We start from the raw sequence: 19,886 nt of genomic DNA, 5'->3' as shown, positions 1-19,886 counted from the left end.
AATGGAACCATCCTACCTGAAGCTGGAAGGAGAAGATGACCTGTTGCCTAACAATGAGAAATATCGTCAGGCAGTGGGGGCACTTCTATACATATCAACTATGACTCGACCGGATATCACAACAACAGTTGGAATCCTTTTCAGATATGTGGAAAAACCGCGCCAAAGAGACTGGAATGCTGTTAAGAGACTTCTCCGATATTTGAAAGAAACGCAAGATGTAAATTTAAAACTATCTGCAGCAGGAGATCTAGAACTTACCGGCTATGTAGATGCAGATTGGGCTGGTGATTCGCGTAATCGTAAATCCACAAGTGGATACTTGTTTAAAGTTGGAGAAAGTTCAATCTCCTGGTCTAGTAGGAAACAAATGTCTGTTGCCTTGTCATCTACAGAAGCGGAGTATGTGTCCGCAGCCTATGCAAGCCAGGAGGTTGTTTGGCTAAGACAATTGATGGACGATCTTGGCAAACCGACAACTCAACCGACGGTGATTTATGAGGACAACCAAGGATGCATTAAACTTGCATGCAGTGAAAAGATCAGTGCTAGAACCAAGCAAATTGACGTCAGATATCATCATCTACGTGATTTGATAGATCGTGGGATAATTCAGTTTGTCTATTGTGAAACTGATAAGATGGTAGCTGACATTATGACAAAGCCATTGCCACGAGCTAGGTTCCAAGAATTGAGAACCACAATGGGACTAAGAGGATAAGTAGTTGTTGAGTGGGGGTGTTGGAATAATACATATTAATCTGTATGTGTATTGCAACAACTACTGTGCTGTTTCATATGTTGTGCATATTGTGAGGTTGTTAACAAAGTTTAGTTAAAAAAAAAAAAAACTCCCACAGACAGGATGCCCCCTCCTTCTCTTCCTGTGTTGTTGTTATATATGTATTTGATTTCCTCATGCTGCAGTAACACCAGACTCCATGCTGTGCCTATGCTGGATATGAATAAACCTACATTCTGTGTTCTAAACTCTGGATGTCACGCGGATTAATCCTCTGCTAACAAGAACAAATTGTACTTTTGAATGGCATCATTGATTTTACCATACATTGTACTGGAAAACAGGAAAATAAATTGCAAGTATGGTAAAATTGCAATAAAACTGCACTTCCACAATTTTTTGGGGGTATTTTATTTACCATGGTCACTAGATGGTAAAACGAATCTGGCAAAATGATTCTCCAAGTCGGTAAGAGTACGCTGATACAAAACATGTATTGTTTATTTTTTATTTAAGAGGTGAAAAAAAAATCTGAAATTTGTAGGATTTGTATTAAAAAAAGTTATTGCATTTGTTGCCATTTTCCATAGCATTTCCATTTTTCGTGATATGTACTTTTATGATGATTTATTTTTTGAACACTGAGCTGAAATATTTATTTATACTATTTTGGGGTAGATACAATGTTTTGATCGCCTCTTATTTCATTTTATTACAATGTTGCGGCAGCCAAAAAAAACATAATTCTAGCATTCAGATTTTTCTTCTCGTTACGGTGTTTACCAATCTGCTTAATTTATTTTGTATTTTTATAGATTAGACATTTCTCAAAGCAACAATACCAAATATGTGTATTTTTTATTGTTTTATTTCCAATGGGGCAAAAGGGGGGTGAACTTTTGTGTTTTTTTATTTTTTTCATATTTTTAGAAACTTATTTTTTTTACTTTAATAGTCCCCTTTGGAGACTTGAAGCTGTCCGATCGCCTGTGGTATACATAGCAGGGATTCAGCACTGTTATCTACTGTATGGCAAATATCACGATCTCCTATGAATGCTGGCCATGAGCCAGCATTCACAGAAGTATCATAGTGACAAGCATGGAAGTCTTCTGCAAACCCCCGGCTGCCATGACAACCCATCGGCGCCCTGCGATCACATCACAGGTGCATTAATGGGTTGCTGCAGGGCTGGCGTCACAACCCGGCACACCCGGAAAGTGGCGGGTCCCTGAGCAAGCAGGGGGGGCTACCTCGTTGTCAGGGACCCCGTCATGCTATAGGGCCCATGAGTCGAGGGAGCCTGGTACAAGCATGGGCGTTGACACGAGGTCCCCCCATCATGCTTTAAACTGTTTGAAATACTCACTTCTCCTTGTTCCCCGCTGCCCGGTCTCTTCCGCGTCTTCTGACTCTCTGATGTCTCAGGGCAGAGGGCACAATGACGTCACTACAGTGTACCCTCTGCTGAGCACTGCAGAAAGTTAGAAGACTCTGAGGAGACAGGAGCAGCGGCCGTCAACCAGCGGGGAATGAGGAGAGGTAAGTATTTGATTATTTATTTTTTTATTTATTTTTTATGCATGGAGCATTATATGGGGCCCATTTTGTATGGAACATTATATGGAGCCCATTCTGTATGGAGTATTATATGGGGCTCATGCTGTATTAAGTATTATATGGGGCCCATTCTGTATGGAGTATTATATGGGGCTCATGCTGTATTAAGTATTATATGGGGCCCATTCTGTATGGAGTATTATATGGAGTCCATTTTTCTGTATTGAGCAATATATGAGGCTCATTATTCTGTATCCTGTATGGAGCATTAATGTCACGCACAGTGTAGGAAAGACAAAGTGCGACACGAATGGATAATTGGAAGAGAGCCCAGACACTAGGGAAAGGGGGAAGTGGAGACCTCCTACAATCACCCTGTCGTCCCTATATTGGTTCCTCGCCAATCGCCACACAAGAACCTATCCCTAAATTTCCTTAGTGCTTGGCTCCAGATAGGAAAGGAGGGATGAGCCCTAGTCGATCCCCACTGAAAACTAAACACAGCAAGGGGAGACAGATACGGGGGAAGTAGCTTAACTTGAGTCGACTTCAGAGAGATGGCACACATGTCCTCTTAGCACCAGAGAGGAAGTAAGAACTGCACTTGCTCCAAGTCTTCACAGGGGGTCATGTGAATATCACCGGCGCCTCCCTATTGCAAAGCGAAGGTATTTAAACATCCATCCAAGAGTGTTAATTACCAAGAGGAAAGTAGCTGCTGGGTCCTAGAGTGAGACAGAACTAAAAAGATGTCTGTAATGCCAAACCAAGAGATCTCCTGCAACCAACTGTAGGGCAACTGTCTGTCACATCTGAAACACCCATGACAATTATATTTGGCCCATTATTCTGTCTGGAGCATTATATAAAGCCCATTATTCTATATGGAGCACTATGTGTGTTTCATTATTCTGTATGGTGTATTATATGGAGCCCATTCTATATGGAACATTATATAGGGCCCATTCTATATGGAGCATTATATGGGACCCATTCTGTATGGAGCATTATAAGGGATCCATTATTCTGTATGGAGCACTATATATGGAGCCCATTCTGTATGGAGCATTATATGGGCCCATTCTGTATGGAGAATTAAATGGGGCCCATTAAGCTGCATGGTGTTAGAACCTTGCTGTTAGGTTTTTTTTCCTTTGCTGGTCACATGACCTTGTTGGCCTATTTAGTCCTGCTCCGCCCTTCTGGCTTTGCTGGACTTCATTGTATATCTACTTTCTAGCTAGCCTGTGCTCTGTATCTAACTCTGTTAGTTTGCTTGGTCTACGGACCTCTATGTTCTATCTATTTTGTTTGTTCGTCTGTCTGCTACTATTTCTGTTAGGAGGTGTCCCATATTCCTCCCAGTCCTTAGTACTTGTAGGGATTCCCTCCCCACATCTATAGGTCTCCGTACAGACTAGATTAGGACTTTAGCAGGTCTGATCGCAGGATCAGGTTCCCTGTTACATCGTAGGGATTCAGCTGAGTCCTATAGTAGGGACAGATCTCCTCTCTTTCCTTAGCTTTGGTAGCAGAACATAACACATGGAGCATTATATGGGGCCCATTATTCTGTATGGAGCATTATATGAGGCCTATTATTTTCTATGGAGCTCTATAAGGGGCACATTATTCTGTATGGAGCAATATATGGGGCTCATTATTCTGTATGGAGTAATATATGGGGCTCATTATACTGCATGGAGTACTATATGTGGCCCATTATTGTGTATGGAACAATATATGGGGCTCATTATACTCAATGGAGCAATAAACGGGGGCCATTATACTGTATGGAGCACTATGTGGTGCCCGTAATACTGTATGGAGCACTATGAAGTGCCCATAATACTGTATGGGGGACTATACTGTCCGGTCTAAAATTAAAAATTTTAAATCCCCCCCAGGGCATGCACTGTGTGCTGCGAGGATTCGCCGGTGTCTCATTACTCATGTAATGTAAGAAGTAAGTGATATCTTTGGCATTGTACTATATATATATATATATATATATATATATATATATATATATATATATATATATATTTCTCTGCTGTATCTGTGCATCATGAATCGTGGTATGTGTTAAAGGGGTCCACTGAGACTCTTTCACCAAGGGCCCATGAAAACTTGGAGCTGGCCGGCACGTGTTAAATCCCGCTCTCAGAGATTGACAGCAGGATTTAACTGGTTAACAGCTGTGGGTGTAGCTCCGATCCCCATGCGGCTGTTATAGACACATAACAACTGATTAAGTCAGCAGTTATGTGCAGTGAAAGATGTGGGCTCATCGCCGGAGACCGCATTAAAGTCAGGGAAACAAAATATGTCTTAAATAAACGTCATATGTTATGAAGAGGTTAAAACTAAGGAACCAAAGATATCTGACTCTGCAGAGAGAGTTCATGGCTGGGAGAACTAATCATCAATGTCTTACCCATGTAGAAAAGAAAATAAATATGTGTGGTTTAAAACTGTAGAAACTTATATGGCAGGTATATTTACAAGTTTCTGCAAAACCTGGGTTGGGGCACACTTAGATGTGTGTTAAACCTGCTGCCATATAGTCCTTTATATTAATGAGCTCTGTACAACCCCACCACTGATTTGCAGCTTTCTGCCGATGCATAGTGTACACAAAATGCAGCCAATCAGTGGTGTGGGAAGGGTTATGTAGAGCTTAGCATTCTGAGAATTGCTAGATCAGCAGTAGATGAAAAATAATTTTATCAAAACTTCAGCAAGCAGCCCAGCAAGAGTTACATTGCTGGAATCAGGGTCTCTGCATGTGCAACATGATGCTCTCAGATGCAGCATCAAAATCTGATGACAGATTCCCTTTAACTCCTTGTCTCCACAGCTAGTGATGGGCGAGCACTAAAATGCTTGGGTGCTCGTTGCTCGGGTCGAGCACATCGAAATACTCAGGTGCTCGAAAGGAGGAGCAACGAGCCCAATGTAAGTCTATGGGAAACTCGAGCATTTTTCAGGCGGCTCCCCCCGGCAGTCTGTAGAGGGCCTAAAAATTGCCCAAATCGATGAGAACAGTGCTCAAATGACATGGTAACAGCATGGGGAAGACCCCTGGAAGCATTTCTGACTCCAAGGTCACTGCTGTGAACAATGTTGTCAGAGGTATTATGCCACTTTTATGGACTCACAATAAAACATACAAAAACGAAATGAAAATGGATTTTCCTGGGAAATATGTTAAGGAACATCCTTTCCAGGGTAATGACTAGTATATAAGGCAAAATAAATAACCAAAACCAAAAATACTCCTCCACACCTTGGGCTATGTTCACACGTAGCATTTTTTATGCATTTTTGCACTTTTGCATTGCTTCCAACCATGACAAATGCATTCACTGGGAAATGTCATTTTAACATTTTACAACCTTATCTGGCCATGTGGTGTGTAACACATCATCAGACACATCCTGTTTCCTTTATGAAGGAAGGACTCTGAAAATCACAAAGCCTATTTTTATAGGGCCATCAGGCGGCCTTTACTATTCTTAGAGAGCCATCAGCCGGCTATGCTTTGTTTTTCCCATTACTAAAGAGTGGGTCTCCTATACTGTTACTGCGTATGCAGTGAGTGGCAGGGCTGGCCGAAATTTGGACGCACCCCAATACCCCTTTGAAGAGACTTAGAGGAGGGCTTCCTAAAAACAATGTTCCCATTATTAGGAAGTGGGTCTCCCATACTGTTTGCCTATGCAGTGAATGCAAGGGCTGCCAAAAATTGGGAGGGACTCCAATGCCCCTTGGAAGAGACATAGAGGGCCTCATGAAAAAATGTCCCATTATTAGGAAGTGGGTCTCCCATAGTGTTGGCCTATGCAGTGAATGCAAGTGCTGCCAAAAATTTGGAGGCACTCCAATGCCCCTTGGAAGAGACGTGGAGGTCAGAGGGCCTCCTGAAAACAATGTTCCCATTATTAGGAAGTGGGTCTTCCATTGTGTTTGAATATACAGTGAATGCAAGGGTTGGCAAAAAATTGGAGGCACTCCAATGCCCTTGGTGGGGGAGAAGGTATTTGCGTATAAGAGAAATTTTGGCACTGTTGATTGCGTTACAGTCAGATTTTGTGGCTGCCACGTACAAAAAAAATCCTGTCAGGGACAATTGAAATAGATTTTATTCTGTAATAACACCGCTCATATCTGGAAATAATTTAAGGTTAGATCCACTCCTCCACTTGGACCTCGGCCTCCTGGTTCAATATTACTTTTTATTATTTTTATTCTATGTTATTTAAAGTAATTTTCCTACCCACATTTGTATGCAGGGCAACTGTTCTACTCTTACCCACCTTTTGCTTCTTTTTGCAGCCCCCTAGACCTTACTATGACCATTGTACAGCCATTTTACAGCACAAAATTTTGGGTCCCCATTGACTTATAAGAGATTTGGCCCTGGGTTAAGTTTGGGTCAATTTCTGGTACCTGATCTGAACTTTCTCAAGTTCGGCCGAACATGCCGAAGTTGCCAAACCTGAACTTCTACAGGTTCACTCATCCCTAGCCACCAGGTTGCAGCCATTATCACAAACGACCATGCCTGTTTGTAGGTTCAATGGCGAGAGCCAATGATCTGTCTTGTCTGGTAAACCTTTGCACAACTCTGTAGTGGTGTGCAGTTTGTAACCTAAACAAATGAGTTTCAGCAGACCCTGTTGGTGCTTCACAGAGCCAGTGCTGCAGTGCTTCCGGCTTGTGACTGATATGGACTTGAATTCTGAGATGTAGGATGAGGCCCACTAAAATGTATGTCTGAGGGTGAGGTGGAGGAAACCTTGATGGAACTATGGCCCGCAATCCTTGGTGTCAGTAGCATGTGTGGCGTCCCAGGGTCCAACTCGGTCCCCGCCTCCACAAGGTTCTTCCCGTGTGCCGTCAGGGAAATATGTCATCCCTGGCCAAAACCACTTGTTCACGTGTTAGTGGTTAAGTGGACCTTTCCAGTAACTGCGTTAGTCATGGCACGGGTTATGTTATGGGACACATGCTGGTTTAAAGCAGGAATGGCACACCGGGAAAAATAGTGGCGGCTTAGGACCGAGTACCGAAGGATTGAACTTTTTGACCTCCATGGTAAATGCTGTGTCTGTAGCCAAATCAGCACAGCTCATCACCCAAGAACCATCATATGGTGGGGTGCTGGCAGCATCATGCTGTGGAGATGAATTTTGGCAACAGATAGAGGGAAAATGGTCTGAATCGATGAGAAGATGGATGGTGTGAAATACAGGGATATACTTGAGAAAAACCTGCTTCAGTCTGTCAGTGATTTGAGACTTGGACGGAGGTTCACCTTCCAACAAAACAAAGACCCAAAGCATACTTCTAAAGCAACACTTGAGTGGTTTAAGAGGAAACATGTAAACGTGGGATCACTTGTATCCTGGGACTCAACATAGTGAGAGCAAGAAGGATGAGGGTAAGGATTATGTGGTCCAGACTCTTGACTAGTGAGAATGGACCATGTGGAAGAGAGGTTGGTGCTGGGAAACAGACTGGAAGCATTATCTGCCATCCAACCAACCACCTGTTTGCACTGTTCTGTCTTCACGAGTGGTGTCCCGCGCCGTTATGCAAAGTGGGACAGGAAGCTAGGTCTTGTGGATGACCGTGTTTGTTGTGCTCCCACTTGCAAACTATATAGGATTATTTTTGAAAATAAAATATGTAGCCCTGAAGATAAATATAGTGTGAGGGCCGCCTGAGGTCCCTCCAAAATTTACGAGTGAGGGCTACCAGCTGGCCCTCCAAAATGTATGACTGAGGGCCACCTGACTGGCCATCCAACATTTATGAGTAAGGGCCACTTGCTGGCACTCCAAAGTTTTTGCATGAGGGCTGCCTGATGGTCCTCCAAAATGTATGACTGTGGGCCGTCAGATGGCCCCTCAAAATTTATGACTGATGGCTCTCATGATTGCCCTCCAAAAATTTGTATCGAAGGGCCGCATGTTAACCCTGTTGATATGGTGTAGGAGGAGGACAAAAAAAATATTAAACCATGAACCATATACCCTTTTTGGGGTGGTAAAATCAGAATCGGATGCCTCAAGGTCCTTGTTCTGCCAGTTGTACCCCAAGTAGTGGCCTTGAATCGGAGACTCCTTGTTAGCCACAGAAGTCCCACTCATTCTAAATGGAAATGTTTTCTAAAGCCCTACTGTACGTGTGTTCCAGGGTGTATTGGAGTGCTTCCTAATATTTGGAAGCCCTTGCACAAAGTGCATACACTTTACTAGTCTAGGAGTACCACTGCTTCCAAATGAGGAAAAAGGGTTTTCTGAGGCCATGCTGTATGTGTATTCCCTCCATACAATTTTTAATAGGCCTTGCACTTAGTGCATAGGCTTCACCAGTCTAGCAGTCCCACTCCTTAAAATGGGATAAAATTTCAGAAATTTCATGCACACGATTCCTTTTTTTTTTTTTCGTTACTGAAATGGAAAGCTGCTGCATTTGTGAAAAAAAGGAGCATATCAGTTCTTTCAGTGTTTTTACAGAATTTTTTCAATTTTTTGAAAGCAATGAAAAACTGAAAAAATGCAGCAAAGACGCTATGTGTGAACTTAGCCTAACAGTTGAAGGAGGCGTTTTTTATTTCTCTCTTTTTTATTTGCTTTTTATATACAAGACAGTATACTGGAAAGAATTTTTCCTAACCTCTTTGCCTGTAAAATCCATTTTATCTTTGGTTTGGTATGTTTGGTAAGTTCGTAAAAGTGGCATAATACTCTGACAACATTGTTCCCAGTATAGATTTGGAAATCAGAGATGTGTCCAGGCATCTTACCCCTGCTGTTACCATTCCATTTGAGCGCTGTTTCCATCCATTACAGCGATTTTTCCTGCCCCCCAGACATCCTAGGAGGGTAGGCAAGAAAAAAACCTCTAGTTTCCCATTGACTTAATTTATGCTCGCTACTTGAGACTCTAGCAGTATGACAAGCTCATTACAAGTAATGAGCATGCAAACATTTTAGTGCTCGCCCATCACTATTTAAAAAATATGATTCTCAGTATGTCAGATATAATGACATACAGCCCTGATCTCCTGATCTACCCTTGTGTATGATTAAAGAGTGCTAGGAGTAGAGCACAGATGACTTTTCAGATGAAGTCACAGCAGTTAAGGAGGAAGGAGGGGCGGTACAGCTGAGATAAGCTGTGTCACATTACACACCCTTTTATCATCTCTCCTGCTCTCATAGCACTGTTATGTATGCTGTACTGTTGCTATCCCCACACTTCCTGTCAAGCACAGGTGTAATTTCCTATTGTGCTAGTGGAGGATGCATTAGGTGATCAAATATGGCCGGTCTCACATTCATTAAGATCATCACAGTGGGTCCCATTACCTGATCGATATAAAATGTTTTACAGTTAATTAAGGATATTTCTTTACAGTTATGCTAGATTCACACTTACACGGTGCTCTACATTGAGCACTCCATCCAGGGGCTATGTTTTTTTTAGAAAACAGAATTCAGACGTACAATCCCCCCTTATATGTTCATTTACTACAGATAGCCAAACAAATTATCAATGTTTGGACTTTGAGCTCCTTTCTATCCCTGACCTTCTATTTAGTGGGACACAAAGAAGAGGTGACAACACGCGGTGCCATGAAATAAAATGTTTAGAATTCTGACACCGGCTCTCATCTTATGGGAAGAATAATGTAAAATCTACTGCAAGCTCTCACTTATATTAGCGCCACTGATAGCTACAAAGCTACAATGCCACTTTCATACCAAAGAGATAATTTAATATAATTATTAATTTGCTTACCTGTAAATCCATCATTACAAGTACAGATGTAACTTCCAATTATGTTGTTACAGGATGCATTATGTGAGCAGGTATGGCCGGTCTCACATTCATCAATATCCTCACAGTGGGTCCCATTACCTGATTAATGTAATATATTTCACAGTTATCAGAGGATAGAACAATGCAGGTAAACGTGAAAATAAAAATTTACTGATGAAAAGTTATAGGTTGTTATTTTGCAAGTCACAACCAATAAGGCCACAATCATTGGGCATAAAGTATGGGTCATGTAGGAAGTGTCGATAAGACTGAACTACAGTTTATTTCCCCCAAGTTTGATGTGAACTGTTAGTATTTTATATCTGAAAGAATGAGTTTCATTTTCTTTATAGGGCCTAAGATATTATTTTTCTTCCTTATATGAGCATGGTCTTACATTTCTATAGCACAGCAGTTTATCAAAGTGTTGTTAAATTTATATACATAGGATCACCTGTCGGTTTTGACTCCTATTAAAAAGTACACCTCATCATATGCATTTTAGTCAGGATACTGCTGTAGCAGACTTTGTCAGTAGCTGCACTTCACCAAACAGTTACATGAATTGTCCAATACTGCACAACCCCTTCTTAACTGCTAAAGAGGGCCCATATGAAATAAACACATCCTCAAGACGCGCCCCCTGGGCCGTAGGGTACTCTGTGCCGGGCCGGTAGATGCTCGGGTGATGTCACAGTGGCGGTGACCCAGTCCGTGACCCAGGGCGGTCAATAAAAGGGGTTATTTATAGGGAATTTATAGTGTTTGTAATAAGTCCTGGGGAATGCGGCTAAAGGGAGCCGCCGCTGCGGAGCAGTCCTCTGAAGCTGATGTTACTGCAGCAGGGATGGTATGACTCTTCACAGGAAGAGCTAGCTCCAAGGCAGTGTGGAAGTTGCAGGTTATTCTGGGCATTGTAGTGCAGGGGCTGATGGCGCAGCAATAAACACAGAGGCAGTGTAGTGCAGTCCTCAGGGTCTTTACTGCTGATGATTAGATAAGCCGGGACTAGAGTACTGGCTAGAAGTGGGAGTCCGGGCAGCCTGGAAGCAAACAAAGAATCCTCCTTGCCAGGTGAAGTTGGAGGCCTTCCCTTTCCACTAAACTCTTTGGCCCTGCTGCTTGTAGCTGTGCGGTGGCCCTCGTCCCTGAGTGTAACGTTTCTGTGCTCACCAGTATGGCAGGCAGCTCGGGCCTTGCTGATGCGTCGCTCCCACGTGGCGGTGCTGGGCCCTGTGGTGATGCTGAGCCTCCGGGTGTCTGATGGGGCCAGGAGACCTGCAGTCTCCTACCCTCCGGTATCTGCTGCTGGGTCTTCAGTGCTCCACAGCCTCGGACTCTGGTGTCCGGTTCTTCTGTTCCTGGTCTTTCTGGGGTGAGCTGCTGCGCAGCTCCAGTCCCCAGCTCTTGTCTCCTCGACGTCCTGAACTCAATTCCTGATACTAAGTCTAACTAACCCTGCCTCCAGATCCCAGTTGCCAAGGGGAGGGGCCTCCCCTTGTTGGTCTGGAGCCAGGAAAGTGTTGCATGTTTAGTATACCTGACTAGGGGACCCCTGCTTGCTTCCAGGCATAGCATTTTTTTTGAGGGTTGCCACTGTGGCAACCAGACCCCTGGGGTGCCACATTCCCCCCTAGTTAACTTCAGTACTCCCGGACTGAGGATATTTTTCAAAATTAACAAATAACAATAACAATTCACATTAGAAGATTATGAATAGAACATTTCTTCAACATGTTTCAGCATGATCTGTAACCGGGTGTCCATTTTCCTTAGTAAGGTGCTATCCAGTGAACATGAGGGACCCGCCCAAAAACCCTCAACGTAGGTCCTGGGCGTGGCTGCAGGGCATAGGTGATCCAGGTGTTGGACCACGTCTTCGGCCACGCCAAACGGGTTTTTGTTCAGTGGGTTTTTAATATAGAACCAAGAAGGGGCACTTTAATAAGTGCAACTATTTACAATGGAAAGTGCAGCCAATCAGCAGGCTTTACTATTCCATCAGAACAGACGTCGGCTTTCTTTAGCAGTTAAGAACAGATTGTCCAGGGGTGAAAAACTCATTAAAGAAAGGTGTAAGCAGGAATCAATGGCAAATCAGAACCTACCTGAGAATCCATCCTTACAGGTACAGGTGTAATTTCCTATTGTGTTATTGCAGGTTGCATTAGATGAACAGGTATTGCCGGTCTGACATTCATCAATATCATCACAGTGGGTCCCATTACCTGAATAAATAATGAATTACAGTTTACTAAGGTTTTTACCCATGTAGCACATACCACGATGCAGCACGATATTTTAATACAAAAAAGCTTGTAACTTGACTTATTATTGTGAAAATCTGAAACAAGAAGTGATTAATGATTTGACACAAATTAGAGTTCATGTATGAAATGTCGATTAGAATGAACTACAGTTTATTTCAGTTTATTATTTTAATAGAATCACGGCTTTATCTGTTTATAATTATAAGAATTCAATATCTGGAAAATGAGGACTTACCTGAGAATCCATCCTTACAGGTACAGGTGTAACTTCCTTTTGTGTTAGTGCAGGTGGCATCAGATGAACAGATATTATTGATCTCACATTCATCAATATCATCACAGAACATTCCGGTACCTGATTAATATAAAATATTTTACAGTTAAAAATAACTTTTCATGAGACCGCCAACCGGAAGCTGACGGAGCAAGACGTGTCTGGGAAGAGCTCCTGCGGAACCCTATCTTAAAAGAAATTTCAGGCTCCCTTTAGCTTCTCCCTCGGTTTGCTCCCGGGTCCCACCAGCACTCCCCGGCGTGTGATACTGGAACCTCAGGCAGAAGATGGAATCCTGGCCTGTGCGCACCCGCTATCTTGGACACGAGGAGACGCATCACCGGAGCCTGTCTCCGCTCCTGCTGCACTCTCCTGACAGGAATCTCTGCTAGCTAGGGGTAAGTGCTTCGGAGCGGCTCCCCCAGGTCACCTGCGAAAGAAATACTTACCTAGCCCTCGTCCTCCTTGGGGGTCCGGAGACGTCGGGGCGGCCTGCGTGGAGTGCGCCGCGTCCTCTGTGAAGTCCTGTGGAGCGGGGCGTCGGGACTTTCCCTCAGATGATGTGTGGTGCGGTGAGTGGAGGCTGCTGGTCCTGGGCTCTGTATCTGCCCAGCGGTGGTGGAGGTGAAGTGGAGAGAGGCTGAGGGTGGGACTGAGAGGCAATCTGGGGCCCCCCCACCTTCCATCTTTGTGGAGGTCAGCAGCATCAGGGTGACAGTGCAGCGGAGACTTTTGAGGCTACTCTGGCGCTTTGAATTTGGCCCAAACAGAGCACCAATATCCAGATAAATCTCCTTTATACTCTGTTTACTACAGGGTCATATTTTTACATAAGTGGAGTAATATTGGAGCTGGTTAAACTCCAAATGTCCGTCCTGCATTGCTAATTACATCAAAACTCCATCCAGTGGACATTTGAATTATAACAACCATTTTCTTTTATCATTTACTTCAAACGCCATCTTGAGGCCCACAGGAATATTGCAGTCTCAGTTCACTCACTATTCCTATGATACCGCCCAACTCTCCATGGTCATCTAATAACCAGTCTTCACCTCACATATTCAGTTTATTACTGGACATTAGGCAACCTGCTCCTGATTTTTGACCCCGCAGCTCAGAAATATTTTGTAATTTTCACACAGCTGAAGGTCGTCTTCGAAAAATATCTTTGGCCTATATGGACCGCTACCTTCTCTGTAGCGGGCAAAAACAATCTTCCTTTTCCAATCATTCTGACTTCTCCAATCTTCATAATATGGCTCCTACTCTAGACCAAGAGGAACAGCCCACCCAATTTGAAGACAGAGGGATCTACGTCAACCCACTAAAACGCCCCGCAATTCTACTTTAAGAAAAGGGGAATCACAAATGGACCCTTCGGAACTAGCAGCTGAGGTTACTGCTAGGCTACTTCCTGAAATGAAAACCATAATTCAATCCACACTAAATACTGCCCTGATGGATCTTCAGGCCAGACAGGAAGAACAAGTCGAACAGCTCACTGAGCTAGAATCACGAGTATCAAACATTGAAGATGATTCAAATGAGGACCACTCCAAAATAATGGCTATGGTTCGTGAAAACTCAATTCTGAGAGACCGTATAGATGACCTTGAAAACTGCTCTCGCAGAAGCAACCTGCGTTGGGTGGGTCTACCTGAATCGTATCATCAGAACACTCTGAAACCCCTATGCGAGAACGAAGTACCAAAACCCCTAAAATTATCTGAAGGTAAAAAGGTGGAATTGGTCCTCCACCCTCTGTCTCTGGAGCCCACAATACAACCAGGCCAAGACAGGTCATTACGAAATTTTTGGATTTCAATGATAAAGCTGACATTATCCGAACATACAAACAATTAAACCACCCATTGATCATTCAAGGCCTTATCTTGCTTTTCGCAGACTACTCCATTGAAGTAACCAGGAAAAGGAAGTACTTCAGCTCTTTATGCACCAGACTGCACAAAGAAAAAATCCGCTTTCAACTCTGCTTCCCGGCTACTCTACGCCTGAAAGACACTGATGGCTCTTTCCGGGAATTTATCTCACCTGATAAGGCGGATTCTTTTGTCAACAGTCTCCTAGGCCCAGGGGCCCAGGGGCCAGTCCTGAAAAGACCCTCCAGGTGATAACTCCCTCTAGTTCACAGTCCCCTAAGAGACCCACGAAACGAGGAGACAAAGAAGACCAGAGCTATAACAATCACTGATTTAATGAGTCTCTCCTTTTATACACCTGGGGGCCCTGGAGTAATAGTCTTTTATGGAGACAATTGCTTGAGAAGAATTGTTTGAGAAGAATTCTGATAAATTAACCTAATTAAGCGGGGAGTTAGGTTTAAATTTGAATTTAAATTTAAATGTAATTTGTTATATTGCACACATGGTCGGGCAGAAGTGAAGCTCAGGAGATAGTTTTTTCCCTAGCGAGCAGTTAAAAATGTTTACGCTCTAGCTAGGTCAGTTCTTTAAAACTTTGGTTTATTGTTATTTGAAACTGTTTCACATGTTCGAGCTTTGCTCGTTAGTGCGTAATCTAACAACATGTCATCATTATTTTGTAAGTTGCTCACCAAACATGTTTATCTTTACAGTCTTTGAATATGTATATCGTATCTTGGAATGTTAAAGGTTTGCGCTCTCCCCAAAAACGGATGAAAGTCCTTAGACATTTAAAACGTTTAAAGCCCGACATAGCCCTTCTACAGGAAACGCATTTACCTGAAGCAGATTTCCCCCGGATGAAAAAATTGTGGGTATCTATGGTTCATCGTCCGTAGATAGAAAGGCTGGAGTCTTAATCCTTATCAATAAACAATTTATACACCAGGTCATAAGTCAGCAGCAGGATGGAGAGGGGAGGTTGATCCAATTAACATTATCTACAACTTGTGGAACCTTCTCTATCTACAATGTTTATGCGCCTAACATAGGCAGCAAATCCTTTCTTAAACAATTGGAGACTAGACTCTTACTTGACTCCAACCCTAATAAAATAATAGGTGGAGACTTTAACTCGGTGGTTTCAGTTCACGAGGATAGGAAAAACACTGCTGGTACTCCGCATTCGGTTACCTCGCATGACAAAGCACTAGCACCTCTTTTGTCTAGTTGCCATTTAATTGATACATGGAGGTTTTTGAACCCTAGTAATAGAGAATATATGCACTTCTCACACGCCAACGATTCTTGGTCTCATATTGACTATTTTTTTGTATCTTCTTCTCTGTTGGCTAAATTGGTAATGGTGCAAATTGATGATATTGTTATTTCTGATCATGTTCCAGTGAGGTTGGAACTATCAAAGAATTTCCCTCGGGGCCCTGACTTCTTGTGGAGATTTCCAGATTACTTTTGCAAAGACGACTCATTTATTTCCTCTCTCAAGATATGGTGGAGCGAATTCTTATCTGACAATTCGGCACACCAAGATAACCCCCACATTATTATGGGAATCGGCCAAGGCGGTACTTAGGGGGAAAATTTTGGCATATACTTTTTCTCACTAAAAAAGGGTTATGAAAAAATATAGTGAACTGTCCTCTGAACTGACATTACATTTTTTCTTGATGCTTCCCCTCTTAATAAAACACATTGGTCTCAAAAACAATCTGAATTCAACCAATATGCAGATATGAGAGAAAAATTCCATTTATCTCAAACAGAAGCATACTTTTATAGGTTTGGCAACAAATCAGGGAGGATGATGGCCAATTTAGTTTAAAGGTCGGAAAAAGCCACAGGGAATTTTCCAATTAAGAAATAATAACGGGGTTATTCACACGAATCCTAAATCAATTAATGAGATTTTAGGCTCATTCTATAAGGACTTATACAAAAAAACAAAACAAACTTTGCCCTTCTCTGATACACTCTTGGATAAGGTCAAACTACCTTTATTTTCGGAGGAACATAAATCTATATTAAATAAACCTATTTCATTGGAGGAGATTACTATTACAATTAAAAATTTGACACCAAACAAAGCCCCTGGACCTGATGGATACACTTTTCACTTCTTTAAATCCTTAACGGAAGAGGTGTCCCCGTTGTTAGTATCGATCTTCAACAAAATAATTCATGGCAATCCCATTTTCCCTTCCGCAAATATGGCTTATGTCAAATTACTACTAAAACCAGACAAAGATCCATTATCCCCCAATTCATACAGACCGATTTCCCTTATAAATATCGACATTAAGCTTTTATCTAAAATAATGGCTGACAGACTGGCCTCCATTCTACCCCACCATATATCCCATGTACAAGCAGGCTTTGTTAAAGGTCGCTCAGCCACGCTAAATATTAGGAAAGCTCGATAAAATCCACTCTACACCTGATTTAAAGGGGTCCACAGCAATTATCTCCCTTTGATAATATAAGTTGGGATTGGTTATACACGGTTTTAACTAAAATGTCATTGTCAGGCCCTTTTTTTAATTATATTCATAATTTATTCATGTCTCCAAAAGCCCAGGTGTATACCCCGGGTTTTTTATCCTCTCCCTTCCCTCTTGAAAAGGGAACGAGACAAGGATGTCCTTTATCCCCCTTACTTTTTAACCTGGCACTAGAACCCTTAGTCCGTATTTTATCAGACCCTAAAACTTTTTCAGGCATCCAATTTAACAAAAAATCAATTGAGGCGGCTTTTTTTGCAGACGACATCATTTTGTTCATGTCGGATCCCATCCTACATTTACCTTTAGTGTTGGATATACTTAAACATTTTGGCTCATATTCTGGGTTCAAAATAAACGCTAAAAAATGTGAATTGCTACCATTAACTGAAAAAGGAATGAAACTCTACCCAAAAAAACCTTTCTATAATATTAATATAGCTGCATCTCATATCACCTATTTGGGCATAAAAATAGGACGTTTGCCATCCTCTTTATATACGTTAAATTATCCCCCTCTCATCAAAAAAATCACTGATCAATTGAAATCGTGGCAAGATTTGCCCTTGTCTCTTTTAGGTAGGGCGCATGTAACATACCTGGTGGCGGGCTTGCATGGTGCACCATCTCTCACTATGCAAGACCGCAAACTTGATCATCAGTCCAGTCTGCTAGCCTGGCTTCTTTCCATGCTGTCTGTCTCTGTTCTGGCTGCTTAGGGCGGTGGCCCGGTCACTTCCTGTTTCTTGTAGCTGCTGGTGGCACACCCCTAATGCATCCTCAGCCTATTGCTGTCAGTCATTGGATATTTAAACCAGCTCCACATACAAACTGGTGCCGGAGCAACTTTAACATTCAGTGTGTTTCTAGACTCTGAATGTGCCAGGTCCTGTTCTGTTTTTCCCTGCTTGTCTGCCTTCCTGGAGGCTGTATTTCCAGGCCTGTCTGAACATGCTTCTAGACTATTCGTTTCTGCCTCTGGGGGCCGTATACCCAGGCTCGTTCCTGTATTTCGCTGCAGTAACAGTTCCTGTCTGAACTGTCTCCTAACCTGTTACTTGTTTTGTCTCTATGTCCGTTTCTTCCCTTTTTCTGCAGTGTCTGAACCAGCGCTTGGCTATACCTAGGCTCGTTCCTGTATTCTGTTGCAGTAACAGTTCCTGTCTGAACTGTCTCCTAACCTGTTACTTGTTTTGTTTCTATGTCCATTTCTTCCCTTTTGCTGTAGTGTCTGAACCAGCACTTGGCTTTACCTAGGCTCGTTCCTCCATTTCGTTGCAGTAACAGTTCCTGTCTGAACTGTCTCCTAACCTGTTACTTGTTTTGTCTCTATGTCCGTTTCCTCCCTTTTGCTGCAGTGTCTGAACCAGCACTTGGCTTTACCTAGGCTCGTTCCTGTATTTCGTTACAGTACAGTTCTTGCCTGAACTGTTTCCTGGCCTCTTACTTGTTTTGTCTCTGTGGCCATTTCCTCTCTTTTTCTGCAGAGTCTGAACCTGCACATAACTCCTACTCGTTGTCGCTGTACTTCTGTTTGTGAGTTTGGAGTCCACTCGCTACTTCTTTGCAAGTACCTTGTGTGTATCTGGTTCTGCCTTTCCTTTCCAGTCTGTTCCTTGTGAACAGAGCCCTGTCCCTTCTGCTCTGTCTTTGCTCACCGGTTTATCTCTGCTCTGCCTTACTTACCGCACTGGCGGTTTCTGCCCGCTCTGCTCAGCCTTGTCCACCGCACTTGCGGTTTTGTTCTGCTCAGCCTTGTTCACCGCATCTGCGGTTTCGCTCTGCTCAGCCCTGTCCACCGCACTTGCGGTTTCGCTCTGCTCTGCCTTGTCCACCGCACTTGCGGTTTCGCTCTGCCTTGTCCACCGCACTTGCGGTTTCGCTCTGCTCAGCCTTGTCCACCACACTTGCGGTTTCGCTCTGCTCAGCCTTGTCCACCGCACTTGCGGTTTGGCTCTGCTCAGCCTTGTCCACCGCTCTTGCGGTTTCTCTCTGCTCAGCCTTGTCCACCGCATCTGCAGTTTCGCTCTGCTCAGCCTTGATTACCGCATCTGCGGCTCTGAACCCGTCTCCAGCCTGTTCCTGTATTCCCCTGTGTGGGTCAACAGCCGTGTCCGGGGTCTGACCTGGAGTCGCACCTGGTTCCTCTGCTCGGTTCCTCCCTGGTGCACAGGCGTCGTATGCCGTCGTGCGACCTTGGTCGGATCGGGTAGATACTTAGTTACGCCCCTCCAGGCACTCTCCGGTTCATGGTCCAGTGGGATCACTAAACACGCACACGCCAGTCAGTCCGGGCATGTGCATAACAGCGCATCTCGTTAAGATGATCAGTACTTCTAAAATTATTTATCAACTCCAAACTCTACCATTACTACTGAAACACTCTGATGTAATCACACTTAATAGGGCCTTTAGTCATTTTATATGGAGAGGAAAACGTCCTAGGATTAATCTGGACAAACTTATGTCGTCCAAGGATGATGGAGGTATCAATTTTCCAAGTATCAGGAATTACAACCTTGCTTGCCTTTTTTGCTACATAATTGACTGGCTCAACAAAAGACATACATACTCTGATTACTCTTTGGAATCAGAACATGCTTACCCCTTTAATTTAACTGCACTTCTACATTCTCGCTACTCTTCCCTACCCCCAGCAATCAAAAAATCAGTAACTGTTAAAGACACCATTTCCGCTTGGAAAGCGGTTAGGAAAAAATATGGCCTTTCTTTCCGAATTTCTAAGCACTTGCCGCTATGGCGGAATCCGGAATTTCCACAGGGCAGTGAAAATAAATT

General features: G+C 43.2%; 1 protein-coding gene across 1 annotated transcript in view; it reads right to left on the bottom strand.

The window, feature by feature from the left end:
- LOC141258547 (uncharacterized) overlaps window positions 1-19,886 on the bottom strand; it is a 264,087-nt gene that overhangs the window by 128,137 nt on the left and 116,064 nt on the right. Inside the window, exons 39-41 of the mRNA XM_073673525.1 lie at window positions 12,644-12,763; window positions 12,247-12,366; window positions 10,118-10,237 (exon numbers count right to left, since the gene is read on the bottom strand). Of these exons, the coding sequence (XP_073529626.1) occupies window positions 10,118-10,237; window positions 12,247-12,366; window positions 12,644-12,763 (360 nt within the window). The remainder of the gene's footprint in view (window positions 1-10,117; window positions 10,238-12,246; window positions 12,367-12,643; window positions 12,764-19,886) is intronic.

The sequence above is a fragment of the Phyllobates terribilis genome, unplaced genomic scaffold, assembly GCF_046119375.1.
Source record: "Phyllobates terribilis strain yellow unplaced genomic scaffold, ASM4611937v1 Scaffold_3__8_contigs__length_932513732, whole genome shotgun sequence".
In the NCBI taxonomy this organism is placed as follows: Eukaryota; Metazoa; Chordata; class Amphibia; order Anura; family Dendrobatidae; genus Phyllobates; species Phyllobates terribilis.
This window is presented reverse-complemented; position numbering and strand designations above follow the sequence as displayed.